Source organism: Strix uralensis, chromosome 3 (genome assembly GCF_047716275.1).
Source record: "Strix uralensis isolate ZFMK-TIS-50842 chromosome 3, bStrUra1, whole genome shotgun sequence".
In the NCBI taxonomy this organism is placed as follows: Eukaryota; Metazoa; Chordata; class Aves; order Strigiformes; family Strigidae; genus Strix; species Strix uralensis.
Window position 1 is genome coordinate 41,833,922 of NC_133974.1, and position 23,039 is coordinate 41,856,960.

Genomic DNA, 23,039 nt, shown 5'->3' on the forward strand with positions numbered 1-23,039 from the left:
TTTTACCAAGGCCTGTAGTGAAAGGACATAAGGAAACAATTTTTTATGATGAGGGTGGTGAGACACTGGAACAGGTTGCCCAGAGAAGCTGTGGCTGCCTCCTCCCTGGAAGTGTTCAAGGCCAGGTTGGACGGGGCTTTGAGCAACCTGGTCTGGTGGAAGGTGTCCCTGCCCATGGCAGGGGGGTTGGAACTAGATGGTCTTTGAAGGTCCCTCCCAACCCAAATCATTCTGTGATTCTACTTTCACATTGCTGAAAAATGTCCACTGCCAGACTGCCAAGAACAGCCTGGACCAATAAAGGTTCATTCTCAGAACGTGTGATCCAGTGAAAAAAGCATTAAATTGTTTCTTCTTTAAGCATAGCTGCAGTATTCATGAACACTGTCCCTCCTTTGGCTAGCAAAAATGTAGTAATTCACAATGTCTGCCTGCAACAAGTACATGTCGTTCTTATCCAAACTTCATTAAAGAGTTTTGATGCAAAATATGGTATTTCAACCCACTTAAAATCACAATGAGTCATCTGAGCAAACGTTTGGCAATAGCAATTCTGAAAAATGAGAATGGTTTGGGCCCATTCAAAATAAAGAATTGCAAACTGTCAATAAAGTAAAAAAGTATCACTAATTCAGCCAAAAAAAAAATCCAAATCAAGACATTCACTTTGTCAAAGACAGGTTTTAGAGACAAAGTATTTTTTAATGTGGCATGACTGTCAGCATGAAAAATAACCATGCTTTCACAGGTACACTCGTCAACACTTTATCATAACATTCATTGAAATTAACTACTGAGGAAATTAAGTTTCTGGGCTAACTCGAGAGCGAGGGAGAGTTCCCGCCCTGGCAGGAGGTGCTCTGGGGAGGAAAGAGCGGGTGCTATGCACCAGAGGCTCTGCCTGATAACCTGCCTCTTGTATTACACTGAAATTACCAAGTTTTTCTGAAAAACAAAACGTGGATGTTAAAACTCTAAGAATCAAATTTAAAGCCACCAGCTTGCTTTAGGATTGAGTAGCAATTATTGAGCAAAATTTATGTAATGTATGCATTTATGATTTGTAGATGTATTTCCGTCAAAAACTGTGTCCTGGTCAAACCCTACCTCTTATTAATATTTACCTTCAACTGTCCTGAAATTTCTATTCAACACAACTGCTTCTCTTGGATGTATCTTGAAGTCACATTTAAGTACTGCTATCACACCTGACTAGACTACTCTGCACCTTATGGCCCAGGAAATCCTTCTGTAGACAGAAAATGCAAGTGATCAGTCTTCATAAATGTCAATATTGCTGCTTAAATAGACAACAGGACTTGAACATGGGCGATGTTCTCTTAGTAAAATATTTTGTCTTATTTTCAAAAAATATGTTATTGTGAAAATAAAAATAGTCTTAAAATAAAGCAATCACATTTAGCTTTACAGAGCTTTGTTTTGTTAGTAGTTGTGCTGGTTTTTGCTGGGCCAGAGTTAATTTTCTTCACAGTAGCTAGTATGGGGCTATGATTTGGATTTGTGCTAACAACAGTGCTGATAACACAGGGATGTTTTCCTTACTGCTGAGCAGTGCTTACACAGAGTCAAAGCTGCCTCTGCCTCTCACCCCACCCCACCAGTGAGTGGGCTGGGGGTGCACAAGAAGTTGGGAGGGGACACAGCTGGGACAGCTGACCCCAGCTGACCCAAGGGATATCCCAGACCACATGGTGTCATGCTCAGCATAGAAAGCTGGGGGAAGGAGAAACGGGAGGGGGGTAACGTTCAGAGTGATGCCGTTTGTCTTCCCAAGTAACCGTTACACGTGATGGAGCCCTGCTTTCCTGGAGATGGCTGAACACCTGCCTGCCCCTGGGAAGTGGTGAATGAATTCCTTGTTTTGCTTTGCTTGTGTGCGCAGCTTTTGCTTTACCTATTAAACTGTCTTTATCTCAACCCACGAGTTTTCTCACTTTTACCCTTCTGATTCTCTCCCCCATCCCACTGCAGGGGAGTGAGCGAGCAGCTGTGTGGGGCTTAGTTGCTGTCTGGGGTTACAGTACAACAGTCCTTTTTGGTGCCCAATGTGGGGCACAAAGGGTGTGAGATAACGACAGGTTTGACTGGAATGTGATGAATTGAATTTACAGCTGTTATTGCTGTATAGCTATTAACTGGCAGGCTCCTGAGCTTGCCATGGGGCTTGCTTGCCTTACTGTATATTAGAGTCCAGTGCTTGTCTGTGGTCGCCTTCTATTTTCACTGCTTGCCGTAGTGCTGCGCTGCTGATCATCTTACTCTGCTGTGCCCGGGATCATTTTGATAACAGTAAGTGTGATGCACCTGGGCTGGCAGATGGCCGGGGCATCGCTGCTGTTTCTGTGCTGCTGCACTGGGCAGGCTGAACTCCACTGTGAACTCGAGTCAAAGGGACTGTGACCTGTGGATGAGTCCACACAGGAGCAAGACACCCTGAAGCGTCTGTGGCTGTGGATAAATCCACACCAGAGCAGGTACATCTCAAAGTGTCTGTGGCTGTGTTTATGTCTGTGCCGCAGCAGACCTCTGAAGGGGTTGTGGCCCAAGGATAAGTCCACACTGGAGAAGGCAACCTCCAAACATCTGTGGCTGTGGGTAAAAGTCCATGCTGCAGCAGGTACATCGTGAAGCATCAGTGGCTGTGCATGAGGTCACGCTGGAGCACCTCAAAGCATGTGGCCACAGATAAGCCCACGACAGAGCAGGTACAATCTCTGGAGGGACTGCAGCCATGGGTAAGGCCATGCTGGAGCAGGCTCACTTCCGAAGGGACAGTGGCTGTGGGTCAGGCCATGCCAGAACAGGTTTATCTTGGAAGACATTGTGGCCCATGGATAAGGCCATGCTGGAACAGCTGCACCTCAAAGCGGCTGTGACTGTGGATGTCTATGCCACAGCAGGTACACCCCTGGAGAGACTGCAGATTAGATAAGGCTCCACTCAGAACAGGTACAACCCTAAGGGACCATGGTCTGTGGATAATTCCAAGCCGGAAGAGGGACAAGGGAGGAGTTCATTGCAATGTTAAACCCTATAACCTGATGAAAAGGGACCAGGGGTGGAGACTAATGAAAATACCTTTAAATCATTGTAACCCAGGATTTGAGTTGCATATTACAGGAATTACAGTAGCAGCAACCACCCAAAACAGTGGAGGACAAGTCTTACAAGAAGCAGTGTAGGCCAGCAGCGACCCGACCTGAACTGGCTTTGGTGTCCATCAACTCCACGCAGCACACCACCTCTCCTGTCTGAGTGACCACCATTACAGATGGAGCACCAAGTCATGGACTAAATGAACTCAGTGGACATTCTGTGGACATTTTATGGATGTGGTCCATAAACTAAGGGAACAATGTCTGTATATTACATTAAATGATGGGAACGGGGGTGGTGGTTAATGAGTTTCTATTAGATAGCACAGCACCTAAGCATGATGTAAACGGTGGGGAATACAGGGTTGGAGAATACACTGGTTTTGGCTGGGATAGAGTTACTTTTCTTCACAGTAGCTAGTATGGGGCTATGATGTGGATTTGTGCTAACAACAGTGTTGATAACACAGGGATGTTTTCCTTACTGCTGAGCAGTGCTTACACAGAGTCAAAGCCGCCTCTGCCTCTCACCCCACCCCACCAGTGAGTGGGCTGGGGGTGCACAAGAAGTTGGGAGGGGACACAGCTGGGACAGCTGACCCCAACTGACCCAAGGGATATCCCAGACCACATGGCATTATGTGCAGCATATGAAGCTGGGGGAAGGAGAAACGGGAGGGGGTAACGTTCAGAGTGATGCCGTTTGTCTTCCCAAGTAACCGTTACACGTGATGGAGCCCTGCTTTCCTGGAGATGGCTGAACACCTGCCTGCCCCTGGGAAGTGGTGAATGAATTCCTTGTTTTGCTTTGCTTGTGTGCGCAGCTTTTGCTTTACCTATTAAACTGTCTTTATCTCAACTCATGAGTTTTCTCACTTTTACCCTTCTGATTCTCTCCCCCATCCCACCATGGGGGAGTGAGCGAATGGCTGTGTGGGGCTTAGTTGCTGTCTGAGGTTAAACCATGACAGCAGTCTTCTGTACTTAATAAGGAAGGATTTTAGTTCATTTTTACATTATCAGTGAACAGTACATGTGGCAATCAAATGAGCTGACTAAGGTTATATTAATATAAACACACAACACTGCAACAGGATTTATTTCAGCATAATGAAGTTGCATACCTTTTGCTCACTGGAAGTTCAGAAAAATCTGATACAATTCCAACTCCCTCCAACGCTCAAAGACCAAAAACCTGGACCATCATAAGCTTCCTGAAGATTTGCCACAACTTGTCTACAAAAGGCAACGATACTCAGGTACAAGAGCTGAACAAGAGAAACAGACCCAGGCGAGGGGAGTGGTAGAGGTGAGGTGGGTGAGACTGTAATGAATCCCAAGTGTAGGAAGCATCAGAAGGGTGAGGTCTCAGTTCAGCAAGGCTCAGTCCCTAGTATTTCATGACATGAAGAGACAGCATTTTGTGCACACAAAGATGACTGCAGGATCAAATTCATATTTAAGTGATATGGGTTGTGCATGACAGTATCTTCCTCAAATGAATAGCAATCATTTCATTCTACAATTTTCAGTTCTTCTATTGAAAAAGAAAGCACATAATAAACAAATAAAGGAACCTGAAACAGTTGGCATAAAGCCAGAGATCTCATAATCTTTCAAGTTGACTTACCTGATCTGGAAAAAAAAGGAACAAACAGCGGGACAGCTTTTACTGCTTCAGCAAATGCTTTCCACTTTTGTTTTTAAAGGCTGCTATTATTTTTTTTCTTCATTTTAAATAAGATTTAGAGGTCTACTCAGGAGAAATACAGAAAAAGTAGTAATTTTTTCCCATGGATCTGCTGACAAATACAGTATAAGTAAGGATGCAATTTACTTTTGAAACCAGGTTTTCCAGTTAATTAGTAAATAAAGTTTATCTGGGATGAAGGGTTTTATAACTATTGAGCTATTAGTAAAATACTATCTACAATTAGGAAAAATATTAGACAATAATATGAGAAAAAAAATTTACCGCAGAATCAGTTTGAGACAAGCATCAAGGCCCTTCAATTAGATGACGCGTACATCATGGATGACATTTTGGGAAGGTCTTTTTAAATCCAGTTGGCTTTGGTTTTTCCCCCTCCGCTCAATACCTGACCACTGAGCCAAGACTGCCTGACCCACAGCTGGTGTAACCATCAAGTGACTTCAGAGCTCACAGTGCAGTGACACCCACTGAACCACCACCACCAGACCACCAGTTCCTGCTGCAGCCCAAAGCACCTGGGAACCCACTCACCCAAACTGCCTGTATTCGCATTCAAAAGAAAACCCTGTTTACTAAAGGTAAGTTTAAATTTTGCATAAGAAAAAAAGTAACAGTGAATCACTGTCAGTCAGCAGTCCAACTGCACAATGATTGGATCACAGAATAAATAAAAAAGGATTAAATTTATGTGTAAAGTACATAGGATTTCTTGTAAGATGACAACACAATGAGCTTTGACGTTAAGTCAAAAAAATCATTTTAAGTGATGTGGTCACTAAAGCATGCAAGAAAAAAATTCAAGCGAAGAGTCATAGACTGGAAAATTACGAAATACTTTTACTACAGCTCTTTGATATGGTATTTTGGTATTTTTTTAAGTAGTGCTGTCCTCTCTAGAGAATGGTTTATTAAATATAAACATACAGATACTCTAACAGGTTCACAGGGACCTCCACAGTGTGACTAGGTAACTGTGTCACTTGCTCCATTGTGGATGTGGTTTTCCTGGACAGCTTCGAATCTGTGAATGATATGTGATCATTAGAATTAAAAACTATAAAAAGGGGGGAAAAAGGGGCTTGAGACAAAAGTACCCTGAAATATAAGTTACAACCCTTTTGCAGAATAGAGCATCAAATGGTATCTACTCTAGAAATAAACTGACATTACCATACTTCCAAGCGAGCTCCACATTACTAAGCATCTTCTCTACCTCTTCATTCCTTGTGTTTAATCATTTTGCCCCACCTTTCTTAATCTGAGTGCACATCTGTCTTTAGATTTTTTGAGTTCCTGTATGTATTTTTGTATGTCATTTCACAAAAACATGACCGCATTTTCATAAAAATTTGCATAGCAATTTATAGTCACTTAATTTTGAATCAAGACCACATTTAAAGTTTCATTAGGACCGAGATACCTGATCTTTCTTCACAAAAAAACACAGGTCCCAGTCACATCCACCCAAAATAAAATCCCTGGAAGACAGATGAAATTTCCAGTTGGGCAAGTCCTTAAACCACTGATGAGGAAAACATACTACATATTCTGTTTCTTTAAAGCTCCAAAGCATTCCCTACTGCATCTGTCCATGATGGGAAAGGGGACAACACAAATCTTTGTTCTGACAATTCAGCAACAGAAGTGTCTAGAAACCGGCATACTTGCAACAGACCATGCAAAGATTTCCAGATTTTTCAATCTTCTGGAATGAGAAAGCCAGAAGTGGAAGCAACCCATAACACTAATGATCCATACCACCAGTGACAACCTTATCAAACGTCCATCCTCCAGTGCCAGAGGAATGGGCAAAATGAAAAAGAGTTAAAACTTCAGTCTCAGGTGAAGGGCATCACCATTTTAAGTCATCTCTACTGAAATCTACTACAGTTTCAACATTATTCTAAACATCATAATCTGCAGAACACTATTTTTCCATAGTAGAGAAATCACACTTCTCTAAATAAAAACAAATGGAGACAATGATGTTGCTCATCATTAACTGCTTCTGTCGTGTTCTCCACTAGTCAAGTTCCCATTTTATGCTGATCTCATGTAACAAGACAAAACAATTGTTCTTACAAAACTGAAATGTGGCATTGCAGAACTATAACTGTCTGGGGCAGCCATAGGTTCCAAAATTGCTTTTATTTTAAAATTTGGTTTGACAATTCCTTTGACTTCTGCTACAAAATAAATGGAAACACCATTTGCCCAGAGACAGGCCAGCTGCTTTCCATCTTCAGGGTCTCAAATACACCCCTTCCAAAGACCCACAAGCCTCCTGTACTCATATGAATATTGACAACTGTAAAAAAAAATTTATACTTTTAATTAGTCCATTCTCTCTTTCCTCTCACCCCTAGAAACGACAGCCCTTTAGTCCTCATTTCCCTCAGAGCAGCAGGAAGTACAGTACTCTTCCTGTAGTTACAATTCAAAACAAGTGTTCAGTCAACACAAAGGGAGATAAAACTTATCAAAGGTAAGGTGCTTGTTGAACACACTAAGACCAAACAATGTCTTCAGCTTCAACAAATTTTTAACATTCATTCAACTTTTTATTTTTAAAAAACTCTATCTTTATTTCATACCCAGAAGGTACTAAGCAGCACAGTGCCTACTGGCTATTTTCTATTAACTGGTTTTTATTAGCAAAGAACTGACGCATGCTTATTGACAAGGAACATCCTTACTTGTAAAAAGTATGGAGCAGAGAAAGAATTATAGTTTGCAGGAAAAGCAGTAAATGCATTGAAGATGACAGCTAAGAGGATCACAATCTTGGCACGTTACGTTTCCTGTGCATCCAAGATACAAAAGCACCAGTCCTGGGCAGCAAATGCAGGACACACGCACCATGTGCTCTCCCCAGTTCTCCAGTGCCCTCATTAGGCAAATTCTAGATGATGAGATCTGCTGAAAACAAAAAATGGCCCAAAACAAAATAAAAAAGCACTGCTGTTCATGAGCTCTATGTGAGTCACTGTAAGTAGCTGTTCATAATTCTTTAAGTGTGTCTGTGCTAATACCCGCTCAGAAGACTGGTAACATCCTACATGAAAGAGGGAGTTTGTCACTACAAAAACAGCTACTAGAAGATTTGGTGTCTGATCTTGCAGCAAGCTAAGGGTCACAACTCTTTGGAAAAAAAGTAAAGCGATTATTCCAAGTAGCTCTTACAAATTTCAGAAAATAGGGATGTTCGTGAAGCATGAAGAGGATGAAGTCTGTGCTTTAGTCAGCTGAGCTTTAATATTGATGGGAGAGGTTTATCAGCCATATGGTAGCAGGCTGATATACATTGACTAATCCATTTTGAAATCCTAAAATGGAAAATAGCTTGCCCTTTTACAAGTGCCAAAAATAGACATAAAAATATGAACCAACAGCTTAAAAGGCTTTGCCTTATTGAAGCAATACAAAGAAGCCTGAAATGTGGAGTGTGAAATTTCTTTCCTTCCGAAATTAATGGTCTTTTGGGGAAGAAATAAGAAAAAAAACACATTCACAGATGGTGTGAGTAGACATCTTCAGGTGAATGCCCCCATACCTCCTCGCCCTTATAGAGGATAACTGACAGGAGCCAGCAGCGGCTTAGCATGCCACCCTCGCCAAGCCTGGACCTGCAGTGGCCACAACGTGTACCTATGGTAAACTGAGACCTGCCAGAGCACCAGCTGCACTGCCTCGTATCAGCAGAGACACAGCATGCAGGGGAACAACTTGTTTTGTATTGGGGAGAGTTACCGTCTTTTAGATATGTTAGGATGAACTAACGTTAGCTGGAGAAACTGGGATAAGGAAGAAAATGAATATATTGACTAGCAGCAATTCGCGGCAGGACAAAGCTGTGTAGCAATATTGCTCCTCACGGTCTGTTTGAAAGCACACAGAAAGAAAGGCACTAGAGAGCCTAACTGATCCTCATTCACCAATCTGGTCTAACACACCTACTCACAGAAGAGGGATCCATGTAGCCATGTATAACCATAGAAGAACTTCAGCTCCTGTCACCAGTCTACAACAGAATTTGGCTTAAAAGGAAGATCAATAGAAGCACAGGTTTCTTTTAACAAAATTTTCCTACTTAAAATGTGTTTTCCTCTACGACATTCCAGATAGAGCCTAACATAATAATTAAAATAACTTTAAAGCCCTAAGTAGTATTTGCTCTCTTTAAAACTGCTAAGCAGATGGAAGTCACCATCTGCAACCAGAGTTTGCTCAAGTTCAAAGGCAGATTTCAACAGGAGAAGGCTCTTGTGCAGGTACAAAACGATTACTTTTTTCACTCTGTCTCAAGATAGCACATTACAAATCCCTAAAGCTGACCAGGACCTAAAGGTTAGCAGCTTGGTTCTTCCTCTATTCAAGTCAGAGCAACAAGAACAACAGGCACAAGGACAGCTACTAGTTCTAAAGCCTTAGAGGGCTTGGTTACCAAAATAACCCCTTCAGCCCACAGATGACAGAATCATTTGAAACAGAAAACACAGTGGATTTGTCTTCATATATTTCAGAGCATTTACATTAATTAAAACCACCTTAATACTAGAACACCTTACATTTCCATCTTAACCCTTCAGTTGAATGGCAAGTGTAAGATACCATCATTAAACTGCACATTAACAAGATAGCAATTTGTAAAACATACACAAAAATATTAAATAATTGCATATGCTTACCTACCTAGTTAGCAAGAAAAGTGTCAGACTAAAAGCAATGGCCACACATAACTACAGTCAACTCATTTTAATGAATAACAACCATTGAAGAAATAATATTTATCTTAAATATTTTTTTATTCAATACCTTTTGCCCATCTTTTTTAATGAAAGATTTCACATATATTAAGTGACTATTGAAACAAGTGTTTTAAATCATATTATAGAGATTTAAAAAGTGATTTAAATCATTTATAGACTTTCAGCATCCATACGGAAAGAAATAATTCAATACGTTAATACGCTATAGAGCATGTTTAATTTGGGGAAACAATATTGACCTATTGTATGAATCATCCACCTTTGTCCAGTAAGGTTCATTTTGCTATGGAACAGCACAGGTGCTAAAAATCAATTTCAGTAAAGGTAATTTTCTCTTCAAAACAAGGGGGACTAATAACAACAGAGAGGAAGAAGATTTGTGGTTTAATTTCTAAATTAAACCACAAATATTTGCCCTCTCCACCCAGATCCCAGGATCACGTCATACAGCACACCACCACTATTTCCAGTGACGTGGCAAACTGTAACTAGTAAGCATGTTTGTGTGGCCTTGCAAATTCATATATGCAACATATCCAGCATATCTCCCTAAAAAAAAAAAAATTTAAAAAAAAAATTAAAAAAAAAAATCTTCCTTCCTGATATTTTAAACTATAACAAGTACATCATTTGCTTTGTGATTCCTCTTATCTTTCAGTTAAGCAACTTGGGTGTGAGGGCAAGGGACAGAATTTAGCAATAGGTACATCATTCACATGAAGCATGTTTTGTAAATAAGCCTGTCATTTACATTTGTAAGGTAGAAGTCATCATAATCTTCAGTTCCTCCCCACCTCCCATGCTGGTAATAGGACAGTATGATTAAAGAATAAAGCCATTATTCACCATAATAACATGAAGCTGGTAAAACCTACTTCCCCAAAACAGATTAGGGGAAAGCAGGGGCATGACAGCGACCGTCACACAAACCCAACTGGCCCTTACAAGCTGTGAAAGAGGTTTTGCTTCAGCAGCGACCGGCCTCCTGCTGCGCCTGCAGCTCCCAGGAGGTGAAGCCCGACACAACCGGCGAAGGGCCGCTGCCCCAACACAGCCGTGCGGGAGGGACCCGGTCTGTCCTCAGTCTCCCTTCCTAGGAAGCAAAACCTTCCCTTCCAGCGCTGCTTCTCAAGACATCTCCCACATCTCGAGGCATCCCTCTCACTTCAAAGATTCAAAGTCTAGGAGTTATAAGGCATGAATTTTAACGCAGAATCCCATGAACACACACACACGCATGTAAATACAGTGTATACAGCAACACTTCCGTAAAACAAACTAAGCTAATGTTGGCAATCTGTCCCCTCACACGCACCTACTTGGAAAGGAGGGGATACCCAGGCGAACAGGGCACAGCCACCTGACAAAAAGTTCAAAGGTACGCTTCCACAAACCGACGTGGGCACACAGCCGCCCCCCCCGCCCCGAGATCGCCAGGGTGTTTTGAACGAAATTACAGCTCAGAGGGAGTTTTCAACGCCACCGCACTGGGAAGCAAAAGCGACCCAGCCGGCCCCCACTCGAACGCCGCCACTTCCCCGCCACCCACACCCGCGGGCACCGCAGCGGCCCAGGGCCCCCATCCCTCCTCCCCGCGGCGCTCTCGGCCCGGCCGCTGCACCTGCCCCGCCGCGCCCCGGGAGGCGACAGCCGGCCCCGCCGCCACCGCCGCCACGCCCCGGCAGCGGCCCCCCAGTCCTCCGCGATCCGCGGCACCCCCGGAGCGGGCACACCCGCCCGCCCGCCGCGAGAGGCAGCGGCCTGGGCAGCCTGCAAGGACCGGCCAAGCACCCCCCGCCCGGCCCCGCCGCCCCCGCCGCCCCCCGCCCGGCCGCGGCCTGCAGGCGAGGCCGGCGCCCGCCGCCTTGGCGCCCGCCGGGCCCTGCCGCGCCGCCTACCCGGGCTCTTGAGGTTGTAGCGGGCCTCCATGTCAGCGGGCACCGCTCGTTCCCTCCGCAGCGTCTCCGGCAGCGGGGGCCGGGGCAGGAGGAGGAGAAGGGCCGGGGCAGGAGGAGGGGAAAGGCCGGGCCCGGCCCGGCCCAGCCCGCCGCGCCTCGGGAAACTCCCCTGACGTGGCAGCAGCGGCCGCGCCGTGACCGCGGAGGGAGGCACCTGCCGCGCCGTTCCCGCCCCGCGGCCTGGCCCTCGGCAGGGCCCGCCCAGGCCTGGTCCGCCCCGGGCCGCGCAGCCGGGGCCAGGGAAGGCCGCGGCGGCTGGGGAGCGTTGGTAGGGTTGTGTCGCACAAATTAAAATTCACAAGCTGCCCGCCCTTCTCGGTGGTAGTGTGGAAGGAGCAGCCGATTTGCAGCGCGATGGGTGACACTCGGGCCCCACAGCAGAACCGCGACTCCCGGCGCTGCCGGGACAGGAGGCGACGCTACAGTCACTAGGCCGCAGTTCTGCCGTGGTGGCTACAATAGCGAAAATGGCCCCCACGTCCCCCTCTCGCCTCTGCCTTGAACCGCTGAGGTGATGGGGTGAGGTGCCTCAAGAGGTCAGCACGAGTAGATTGGTTTGAAAACTGGGGGCTGAGAAAAGGGGCTTCTAGGACCCTGCAGACCCACCAACACCCAACCTGAAAGACTTCACCACCACTGTAAGACTTATCACAGAATCACTGAATCGTCTAGGTTGGAAAAGACCTTGAAGATCATCTAGTCCAACCATTAACCTAACACTGACAGTTCCCAACTACACCATATCCCTTAGTGCTATGTCAACCCAACTCTTAAACACCTCCAGGGATGGGGACTCCACCACCTCCCTGGGCAGCCCATTCCAACGCCTAACAACCCGTTCTGTAAAGAAATACTTCCTGATATCCAGTCTAAACCTTCCCTGGTGCAACTTGAGGCCATTACCTCTTGTCCTATCGCTTGTTACTTGGTTAAAGAGACTCATCCCCAGCTCTCTGAAACCTCCTTTCAGGTAGCTGTAGAGGGTGATGAGGTCTCCCCTCAGCCTCCTCTTCTCCAGACTAAACAATCCCAGTTCCCTCAGCCGCTCCTCGTACGACATGTGCTCCAGACCCTTCACCAGCTTCGTTGCCCTTCTCTGGACACGCTCGAGTGATTCAATGTCCTTTTTGTAGTGAGGGGCCCAAAACTGAACACAGTAATCGAGGTGCGGCCTCACCAGTGCCGAGTACAGGGGTAAGATCACTTCCCTGTCCCTGCTGGCCACACTATTTCTGATACAAGCCAGGATGCCATTGGCCTTGGCCACCTGGGCACACTGCTGGCTTATGTTCATGTACTTAGTAGCATCTTGTCTGTTGATTTTCAGGATCATGAAGGACTGAAATGGTGCTACACACCAATGATTGTTAGTTCAGGCGAGAATTACCATCAAGAGCTTGGCTTGATGGGGAGATAACCTTTTCCATGCCACAATGCTAAAGGAATATCTGCATCTACAACTTCGGTTTCTCTGCCGCCTAGTTACAGCCATGGTGCACTTGGGATAGAACTTTTAAGAACTCATAGCTAAGGAAATGCATAAAGTCATAATCTCAGCAGTCTGTTTCCCTTTAATTCAGCACAAACTGTAAATAAGAAACATGTCTTGAGCTTCCATGTGCTTCTCTTCAACACCATAAGCATGAAACTCTTGTCTCTAGCTCATGAATTGTCCTTAATTTAATCTGTGTTACTTCTGTATTCTTCCTAATCATCTTTAAAAAATATTTTTCATGTTTTGATGTCTTAGTTCTCTTTTCCTCTTTCCTTCTTTGACTGGAGTGGAAAACAGTTGTAAACTGAAACGTTTGAGTAGGTATGTTTTTTTCACCTCATGTTCTCAGAATTGCAAAACAAGGTGTTACTCTTCCCTTTCCTGTTCTGTTGCACAGTGATGATGTGGTAACAGCAAAAAATAAATAAAGCAACTTTACTCCACCTTAACAAGTAGTTGAATTTTCAAAGTGGCAAAGTGATCTTCCTTTTTACAGGACAAAGCACTACAAGTAATGTAAAGCATAAATAATGTATATAGCAGAAGGGAAGGGATGGCGTCAGACCTTGAGGTTCCGTCTTACACTGAAAGCACCTCAGGGTACATTTAATGGCCAACAACTCTTGATGACATCTCAGCACTTCTGGCTAACAATGGCTGATCTGACTGCTGGAGATGGTGAGCTGCATGCAGGCACTGTTTACAAACTATTTTGGTCATTCTTAGCAGGTATGTCCCATCTTTCCTCGTTTGCTGGAGCCATCTTGCTGTCAGCATGAGAAGAGTTCTGGGACTAAATCTTGGCCTTCCCCAAAGTAGGAGGCAGCATTTTGCATTTGGAAATCTGGATTTCCATCTAAAAAGTTCTGGGATCTATTTTGATAGAAGATAATTTAAAAATGGTATTATAATGTGAATAATGGCACAAATCAAGAAGTAATAGTTGTTATGAACTAGTTAAGAGTAATGTGGAGTTCAGCTTTCCCTTCTGGGCTCTGCCCTTTGACCCTGGCAGCACTTACAATGCCGTTTTATATAGTTCAAGGAGGAAGCACCTGCAGTTAACAAGAAACTTGGGCTTTTAGCTAAAAAAAGCAATACACAGTCCCTGTAACTACATGACAGCTAAGCGCTTTTGAAAATAGGCTGAATAGACTTATATTTTAAGTCACAGAAATTCACTGATAGGACACAGAGGTTTTCCCCATTTAAGTAAGCTACACTGTGGCCTGACTGAGTGCTGGGGTAATTGGCATGTGAAATTGTACAAGACCGCTTTCATTTTCAGATGTATTATTAGTTAAAAGTTAGAGCTGCAGGAGATGAATGCTGCCACATGAAATCGTCGATTCCTGTGAGGTAGTACAGGTAGAAATCTGGGGATTCATTCCCAGCCCCACTTGTCAGCAGCTGCTTGGGGCAGGAGAGGAGCAGGCACTGCAGAGCTCTTCCACTGTCAGTGTTGCCAGTCTGGAGCGGCAGCCTCCCTCCTTTTCCTGCCTCTGGTCAAAAATGCCCTTTGGATTTGTGTTTGCATCTGCCTTTTGTTCAGACTTTTGCACGGAGAAGCCATTTTGTGCTAGAACTTGTGGTTTTTTAAAACCAAACACCAAATATAGTCGCAAAATTGCAGTCAAATCCTACATGCTGGCAGCACTTCATGTAGCTTGTGTATCCTGTCATATGATCTAACTTGGTAAAAAAATAAACATGCTCAGCTGAAGCATATAGAAACTGAAAGTTTGCCTGAACGCTGCTGCAGCAGCAAAGATTTTATTATTTAATACCACACTGAATCCTGTCAGACAGATTTTGTACAACTTCACCAAATTGGTTGCAGGACAGCAAGAAGCATCAATTTTGACAAAATATTAAAAAATGTGTGGCTTTAGTAAGTGTTTTACATTGAAGTAAGGCTTCAGTTTGAAAAAAAAAGTTATAATTTCTAATTTTTTTTTTAAATTTCTAGTTTCCAAGAAGATGTTTTTGCTCATATTTTTATATACTTTTCTGCAGTTGCGGTACACTGCTTTTTTTTCTTTTGGATGAAAACAGAGACTCTGATACGGCCACATAGCTTCAGAGCAAAGAAGCATATAGGCCACTCTGTTGCAAAAAAATTACAAAATTACAATCATAAGGTCTGATAAAATGCATATTACAAAATTAATGACAATCATAAGGTTTTATAAAATGCATAATTCAATTGCAGCCATTTCTACTGTGAAAGAAAGGCCAAATCAGAGTAAACATATGGGCAGAATTCCGCTGGACAATTGCAGACAAAGGAAATACATTTCTGAGCTGATTATACTAGAGAATCACTTTAGAGCTAATGGAGAGAACCAGGAGCATCTTGCCAGGAGTAGATGTTAGCTGTAGATCTGACAAATCATGCTTTAAAAGTTTCTGGATTTCTCCATTAGCTGCAAAGGGGGATTAGGCTAAATCATCTATGTTCTAGACCATCCTAGTTAGGTATTTTCATACGTATATATAGCTGCATCTGATATAAATAGCTCTCTATATCTGATACAAATGTATAATGCATTTCCCCTCAGTTTAAAAGAATTACAAACATTTCAGTAGAGCCTCTTATTTTTAACAGTAAACTCTTGATGAACTGACTTTAAAGGTCCAAGAGGGGAGCTCAGCAGGTAGGAATGGGAATTACAGAGTTCAGCATGCAGAACTGGGGAGATGGACACCAAGAAGCCTCCAGCAGGAGCCCCTGAAGAGGGAGTTAATCCCGAAACATCTGCTTTCTCTTGGAGGCAGGACACTTGTGTGACACAGGGGTTCAGTTTTTGCACTTGGTCCTGATGCATCAGTGTATATTCTTGCAGATCTCAGGGAATTAAGACAGGTTGACACTGAACTATTATTTATTTCTCTGTGCAGGTCATATAATTGTGTGAGGTAAGGTACATTTCATACATTAAGTAATTACCTAAAGTTGGTTCAGAGTGGAGTTTGTATGCTTTGTAGGCTGTCTCATAAACTCAGCTACAAATCATCTCTCCTAGAGAGGGTCTGAGATCACAAAAGCTTATGAAAATACAGTAGTTCTTTGTACAAAGCATTCACACTCTGCTTTCACCAATTCACAAAATGTAGAGTGGTTTACTTCATTTATAATGCTACGTTTTCAATACAGACGGTTGCAGAATTAAACTCTAATGGAATTAAGGAATCTAATATGAATATGCCCGTATTATCAGTGGGAACAGATATGACTCACTTGGAAGAGAAACCATTGTTGTGCTCATTGGTGACTAATACAGTCTCAGCTTTTAAAATCCTTTATGTGAATTCAGACCTGGTAAATCTGGATTCAACAAATTTACCTCCTCCTCACTGATAAAAACAAGCACGGCATTGTGTAACCAATGCCCTGTAGCAATTGCACAGATGCATGGTGCTTCTCAGGAAAGCAATTACTGTCTTTTCTTCAAGCTTAGTTCTAAGGCAACCTTCTCACAAAACGGGTGGCTTTGCCAGCTGACTTTTAATTAGTGTTATTTCAGAAATGGAAGAAAGAGAATGAGGGAAGATGTTACCAAATTTCTGTAACTGCTCAAGCAAGCGAGGGCCTGATCTGGACCATCACTGCAGAGTTTGTGGATCATCTTGCAGTAGTCCACACTATGTGAAGTCAAAATAAAGGTACATATTTTTCATCTTTTTTTTTTTTTCCCCCTGAAGAACGGGAAGAGTCACTTGACTCACAGCCCTCTGGCATCATCGTTGTAATAGTTCAGATGGTTTCCTGGTTCAGAAGAAACATGCAAAGGCAGAAGTCAAAGGTGAAGCTGCTGTCTGAGTGACAGCTGTTCATGACTCTGGACTTCCCTGATCTAGTTACTCTATCTTTAGCAGCTACAGATACTGGCACAGATCTTCTCTGGTGCATATTCTTTACTGTGCAAATTGCAGAGAGAGCTAGATAGTTGGAGTAGTTGTGAACTACTCCAATTAAAAAATTTGTTCCTGTGCCACTATTTAGGGAGAAAGTACCAGGCATAGCCTTTGACTCATGCAGTCAGTTTTTCATGATCCTCCCTCTTCAGGGCTTCAGGCCCCAGATTTTCTTTTTGTCACTTTTTCCTTAGGTGAGTTGCTCCCCATGCCCCTTCACTTTATCTTACTCCCATAAGCTTCCTTTTGGGAAGGCAGCATCTGTCTTCACAATTATATGGCAGCCAGAGGGAAAGCAGTCAGGATTATGTCTGTTGGACTGCCATCAAGCAGTCTCTCCACCCCATCCATTCCAAAAATGTTACTCATGAGTCTAACGTGAACCTCCATTTACCTGCTTGCATACAGCTGCTTGCATACAGCTCCTACTGACTCAGCAATGGGAATAAAGGATTTATGAGCAGGCTCTTAATTTAAAGCTCCTCAAAAAGTGTTTTACAACTGGCGTGAGGATGATTAAAGCTTATTGTGTCATTAACCAAGATATACTGAGTTATCAGTCATCTCCGCCAGTGCCCTGTAGATACCTGGGACATCCAGGAGTTTCTCAGATGGTTAGTGGAAATCGAGGGCTTGATTCAACTGCACACACATAAGCATCTGATGACATATGAGGTATCCTGAGGTATGCCAGACATCCACATGGAGCAGAATGGTATGATATGGGATACTGGTGTCATTCTGAATGAAGCAGTAGCTAAAGGCCAGGTGGAGTCCCTAGAGCACCTTCAATGACAGAAGGGACCCCTGTGGGCAACTGGACTAAACCCCTAATCACAACAGTCAAGAGTGCCCAGGGAGTGACTCTGCTGACCAAACATGTCTACCCTCTGGCAAATTGAATTGCTCTCTGGGCTCCAGCTGACCATATTAACCTGATTTCCACTGCCTGCTAGCAAGTCACCTCCCTCTGCAGTTTCAACTGCTTGGGCTCCACAGCCCAGCCCTGGTAGGGCCCAGCCGTGTGGCCTTGGTTCAGCATGCTCAGGGGATTGCTGCACTGTGAGAAAGGGCTGCACAGCAGAGCCTGGCAAGGTAAGGCAGAACCAGAGATGGAGGTAGGTTGTTGAGGTGAGGTCCAGGAGAGAAACATCAAAGTGAAAAGGTATAAAATGCTGGAAGGGAAAAATAGTCAGAAAATGGCAGTTTGGTGACACTGGCCAGTGAAGACTCATCTGGTGTCTTGCAGGGGGAGGCGAGCATGTTAATGCTTAGTCTAGTCGCTTGCTAGTCATAACTACCTGTATTAACCAATAAATTATTACTTTACACTCTTAAATTGTGTGTATCCTCTTGCAAGTTTTTTTTTCAGATGGTGGAAGTGTCTAAGCAAAGTGACTCAGGGGGTGCAGACTGGCAGGGAATGCAGGTTGCAGAGGAATTTTGTTATTCTGAAAGAGGACTAACAAAAGCTGAAAACAACTGTGCAGTCTGGTGTTACAACTAATCAAATTAGAGATTTATAGCTTGGATTTTATGGGGGCTATTAATGGTAGCAATATAAAGAAGGGAGAGAAGGAGGGAACAAACTTCTCCCACCCTGAGGAACTTTTAAGAATGCCCTCAGTTCATGGGAGCAGGAAGCTTTCATGGGAGAGGGTGCACTGAGAAAAGCAGGGAAGGCATTTGTCAAGAGAACAATTCAAGACAACAATTTGTCATGTCAAGAGAACACTAAATTTAAAGCCAATACTCAAGTTTCTGCCTAATGGGCTTTATGAAGAATTGCACAACTTGGAATGACTGCTGCTTTACAGACAGAAAATGTGGAATTGAAATATGAAATTAAATTGCTGAAGGAACAGGACTGGAAACAGTGCTGAGCAAGGGGAACAGGACTGGTGGGAGTGAGCTTATTCGTGTGCCTCTGCTGTAGAGCTTGCATTCAGCACTTAGGTGTGAGACCAGACAGCATGATGAATGGCAGACTGGCAGTCAAAAGAAGTTCGAGCAGCTGTGAAGGGAGTATTGAAAGAGAAGTAATTTGTGGATCAGACCATTTGGCTCCCCAGAGGATGATTCAGTCACTGAAAAGGGCGCTGCAGAAAAGCAGAGTATGGTTCCACCTCTCAGTGCAGAGTTTAGAGACATGTAGGTTGGCCCCTGGGACCCTTTGATTTGGCTCAATCCTTTTGATTTGGCTCTGCAGGATTTCCCAGAAGACACACCCCTGAGCTCTCTGTATACTGCTTTGCAAAAGGAGTTGAAACAGATTATGTTTCCCACAGCTCAGATGGCTCTGGTTGCTACCAAAGTAGTCCCCAAAATTGATATGGATGTGCATGAACAACATGAAAATTCAATCAATAGATGATTTAACCTCAGAAGAAGTAGGAATTGTATCACAGGTGTCAGGTCCCTTGAATGATACCATGGCAAAGTGGATGGTGGGGCTTCTAGAAACCCCAGGAGTGTTGGTTAAAGATTTTTATTTTATTGCTAGGACATCCACCACTCCATCTGATCAGGCAGTTTTATCAGCAGCTTCAGAAGAGAACTCACAGCATGGGGTGTGAAGGACTCTGAAAGCATATACTGGCTCCAAACTGATGGGTGGTTGTCTGGAATAACAGCTGAGGAAGGACTAGAGCAGTATTTATCACCCACTAGGTATGAGACTCAGGTTTTGTGTGGGAAGGAGCAAAGAGGCAGCCTAATTAGGAGGACCCAGGAACATAAACTTGCAGTGATGAATGGACTGGTACTGGATGAGTGGACACCCACCCGACATACAAACACCTACATGCAAACATGAGCTCATCTGGGTCAGAAACTCACAGTGCTGATGTGAAAGTGAGCTAGGACTACAGCATTCCCTGATACTAGCGCTCTCAGGTAACTGCCATGTTCACTACAACTTACACCCCTTTTCATTGACAAGCTGAGGTTCCTTTTGGACATAGTCAGGCTGTTAGCACTCCCTGCGCTGAGGCTCCAGAACATCTCTGCTCTCTTGCTTTAGAAATCCATTTCCAATCTCCAACGTGAATGTGTTCATGCCTGGTTTATACTTGTATTTGTACTGACACCACCCTCTGGTTCAGCAGAGTCCAGAATGGATTTTAGTTTGCACTGAGTGGAGATTAAAATGTATATAAAGGGTACATCCTGCTAGAATAGCAAAGGCAGCTCTGATACTGTCCTGTAAGTCACTGCTGCAGCACTACTGCATGGGCCTTTTGGAGACCATATGGTGCATCTGAGCTCACCCAGACCACCTCATCATGGTTCAACATACATGCGTGCATCTTGTTGTGATAAGCCCATCATCTTTTCTTGGCCTGTATTTTGTGAAAGAAGGCAGCTTGAAACATGCTATGAAATGTTCTGGCCTACACATTTGGCCTCTCTGCATTTTTTTTTCTCTCACATTTGCACTCATCTATGAGGTGTTTAATCCCAACCCTCCTCAATTTAGGCTGTGTTAAGTTGGTTTGTTGGTTTGGTTTTTTTTAAAAAGGACATCAGTAGTTTTTTCCTCTACCTTCTGGTACTCGGCAATTCTGAAATAAATAATCCTTCCTTCTCATAGCAGCTCCCAGTCTTATTATGGAAAATATTCAGTAGAGTATCTTCTCTGACTAGTCTGAAAATCTTTTACCTTATCAAAAATATGTTTAGTCCAAGAGACATTGTGACAGACTGCTGCATTAGATAATGAATCTTTTCTTTTAAAGTACGTTCTGGAGATGATTAAGAAATGTTTAAAATCTGACTGCCAGCATAAACTATAACTTGAATATAAACACATATTTGTATGGTGTGCATACGTGCCAAGATTACATAAATATGTTTTATCTTTTTAAGGATGTTAGTAGCATGTAATGGATTTTACACAATTTAGGTATTTTTGTACTCAATATTTTTTCAGTAACTTTTTGTTCAAGACCTAGTCTGTAGCTCATAATGCTTATAAACTGGCAGGAACCAAGAAGACTGAGTATCTGACCTGTTTATGACAAAACACGTATACAGAGACAGGAAAATGAGAAAAGTAACACAGAAGATATCAGGGAGAAAACAAATTAAAAGAAACAGTCTGTTAAGAATTTTTTTTAAATGTAGCGATTTGAAGATATGTGCATGAGCTAATGTGCAAATATCAATACAGTAGGAAATCAAGTGGGATGGCAACCATATGGCACCATATCAGAGAGCCCAAAAGAATTTCCCAACCAAGCTTATTTCTCATTTTCCACACAGCTGAAATGGGTGAAGTTGATGTGTTTGTCTGTAATTGAGTAAATTCACATGTGGCTATTGATAAATATTTAGAATCTGAATTAAGAAATGTTGGTGTTAATGATCTGATTTTCCCATCAAACAGAACAGAGATAAAGCTGCAACAACAAAAATTACTATATGCACGTCATTCAGTACAAAATGGAAAAACCTCAACATTCAATTTAAGAAAAAAATATTCTGCAATGACTATTGCAAATGACAGGGACAGTAAATATGTCATTAAAGCAAACAGCTGCTACTGTATATGATGACCTGTTTAGGGTTGTTTTAGTTCTCCAACTTAATCTGATGATGCATATAAAAAGTTTGTAGGTTCTTTAATATTTCTTTTACAAATCGCTGCAGCATTTTCACAGAATGACCTCCCTTAGTATAAAACTTTATCACAGGAGTGCAATTTCACATGCAAGAAACCCCAGAATTTTTGTTTTAGTGAGAAAAACAAAGTTCCATCGCAAAACATGAGATCTCAAATGATGCATTTGAATTATGCTTTATCAGAGTAGTTTGCTCCTGTCAATTACACTTCCATGCTAATGCACAGCATGTCTGTAACCACAGAATTTTAGAAAGACATTCCAGGACAGTAACATTTTAAATAGCCATAATCCAGTGCATGCTCAAGGATGCACTTTAACTCTTCAAAGAATCCATTAAGTACTCTGAGCTGCTGCCTACTGAATTAATTAGAGAGATTTCCTCAACTACAACAAGTTGTTGGAACCAATGTTTTACAGTTATTCAGCTCCTGACTTTAAAGTGTTTATAGGATACTAAATTGGTTTGGGCTTATTCTAAACCAGTGTTTTAAAGAGACATGGCTAGTTCAACAATGGTCACTACTATGACTAGGCAACTCCGATGATATATAAAAATGGAGACTTACAGATCAAGTATTTTGAAAATACTGCACTATTTGGGAAGTGATTACTTCCTGCACAGCTTCTAATTTTATAAAAGGTATCTCAGTGCTGCCTTGTCAGAGTTGGCTCTTGTAGCATATGGGGTATTTCATCCCTTTAAAATAAAAACTAGAATCTCAAGAAAATTTAAAAGAAAAATCAAGAGATTTTAAATAACATGTTCTTTAAAAAAACCCAACCTTGCATGCCTCACTCAGCGCTCATTCACTTTAGCTAGAACATGAAAATCTGAGGTACTAATTAGAAGACGATTACTCAAAAGTGAAACATGAGAGTCATCACCTAAACTGAAAATACCAAAGTTAAACAGTAAAACTAATACATTTGTAACATTCTTTCAATTTTATAATTAAACATGTTTGAAACATAAGTAATCTTATAAAAATCATGCTTATTCTGATAACATCCAATTAGAAATTTTGTATGTTAGTTAAAGTCACCTTCGCTAAACTATGCAGCATAGTCTATGACAAATTCTGGAGGGGACTACCAAGAGCTAACTTCATGGTCTTAAGTTAATAGTCTCTAAATACAAGGGTATGCATGACTACACAGAACTCAGGCCAAATATATGGAAACTACATTCTTTAGTTATGATTCATACCATAGCCAGTATGATGAGATACTTTATTTAATTTATAAAAAAGTGTCTGGTTCAGTCTGGTAGGTGTTCTTTGTCCCACAGTCACCTATACCTGAAGGAGTGAAGGGATTGAAGAGATTGTGAGCCAATGGTGGATCTCAAACAAGTGAAAGACAAATGTGTGGCCAGAAATTATGGCAGCCCTTCAATGAAAGTCCTGTGGACTGGAGAGCTGTCAAAAGGTGGCTGTTGCCCACC

General features: G+C 42.7%; 1 protein-coding gene across 4 annotated transcripts in view; it reads right to left on the reverse strand.

Annotated features, from left to right (window-relative positions):
• UBE2J1 (ubiquitin conjugating enzyme E2 J1) overlaps nucleotides 1-11,705 on the reverse strand; it is a 32,515-nt gene extending 20,810 nt beyond the window's left edge. Inside the window, exon 1 of one of the 4 annotated variants that reach the window (XM_074862059.1) lies at nucleotides 11,498-11,705. In XM_074862059.1, the coding sequence (XP_074718160.1) occupies nucleotides 11,498-11,528 (31 nt within the window). In that variant the 5' untranslated portion in view covers nucleotides 11,529-11,705. Of the gene's footprint in view, nucleotides 1-1,124; nucleotides 1,713-4,240; nucleotides 11,149-11,497 lie in introns of those variants that run through there. The other 3 variants (XM_074862061.1, XM_074862060.1, XM_074862062.1) reach the window with 3 other exon arrangements.
• Nucleotides 11,706-23,039: the final 11,334 nt, after the last annotated feature.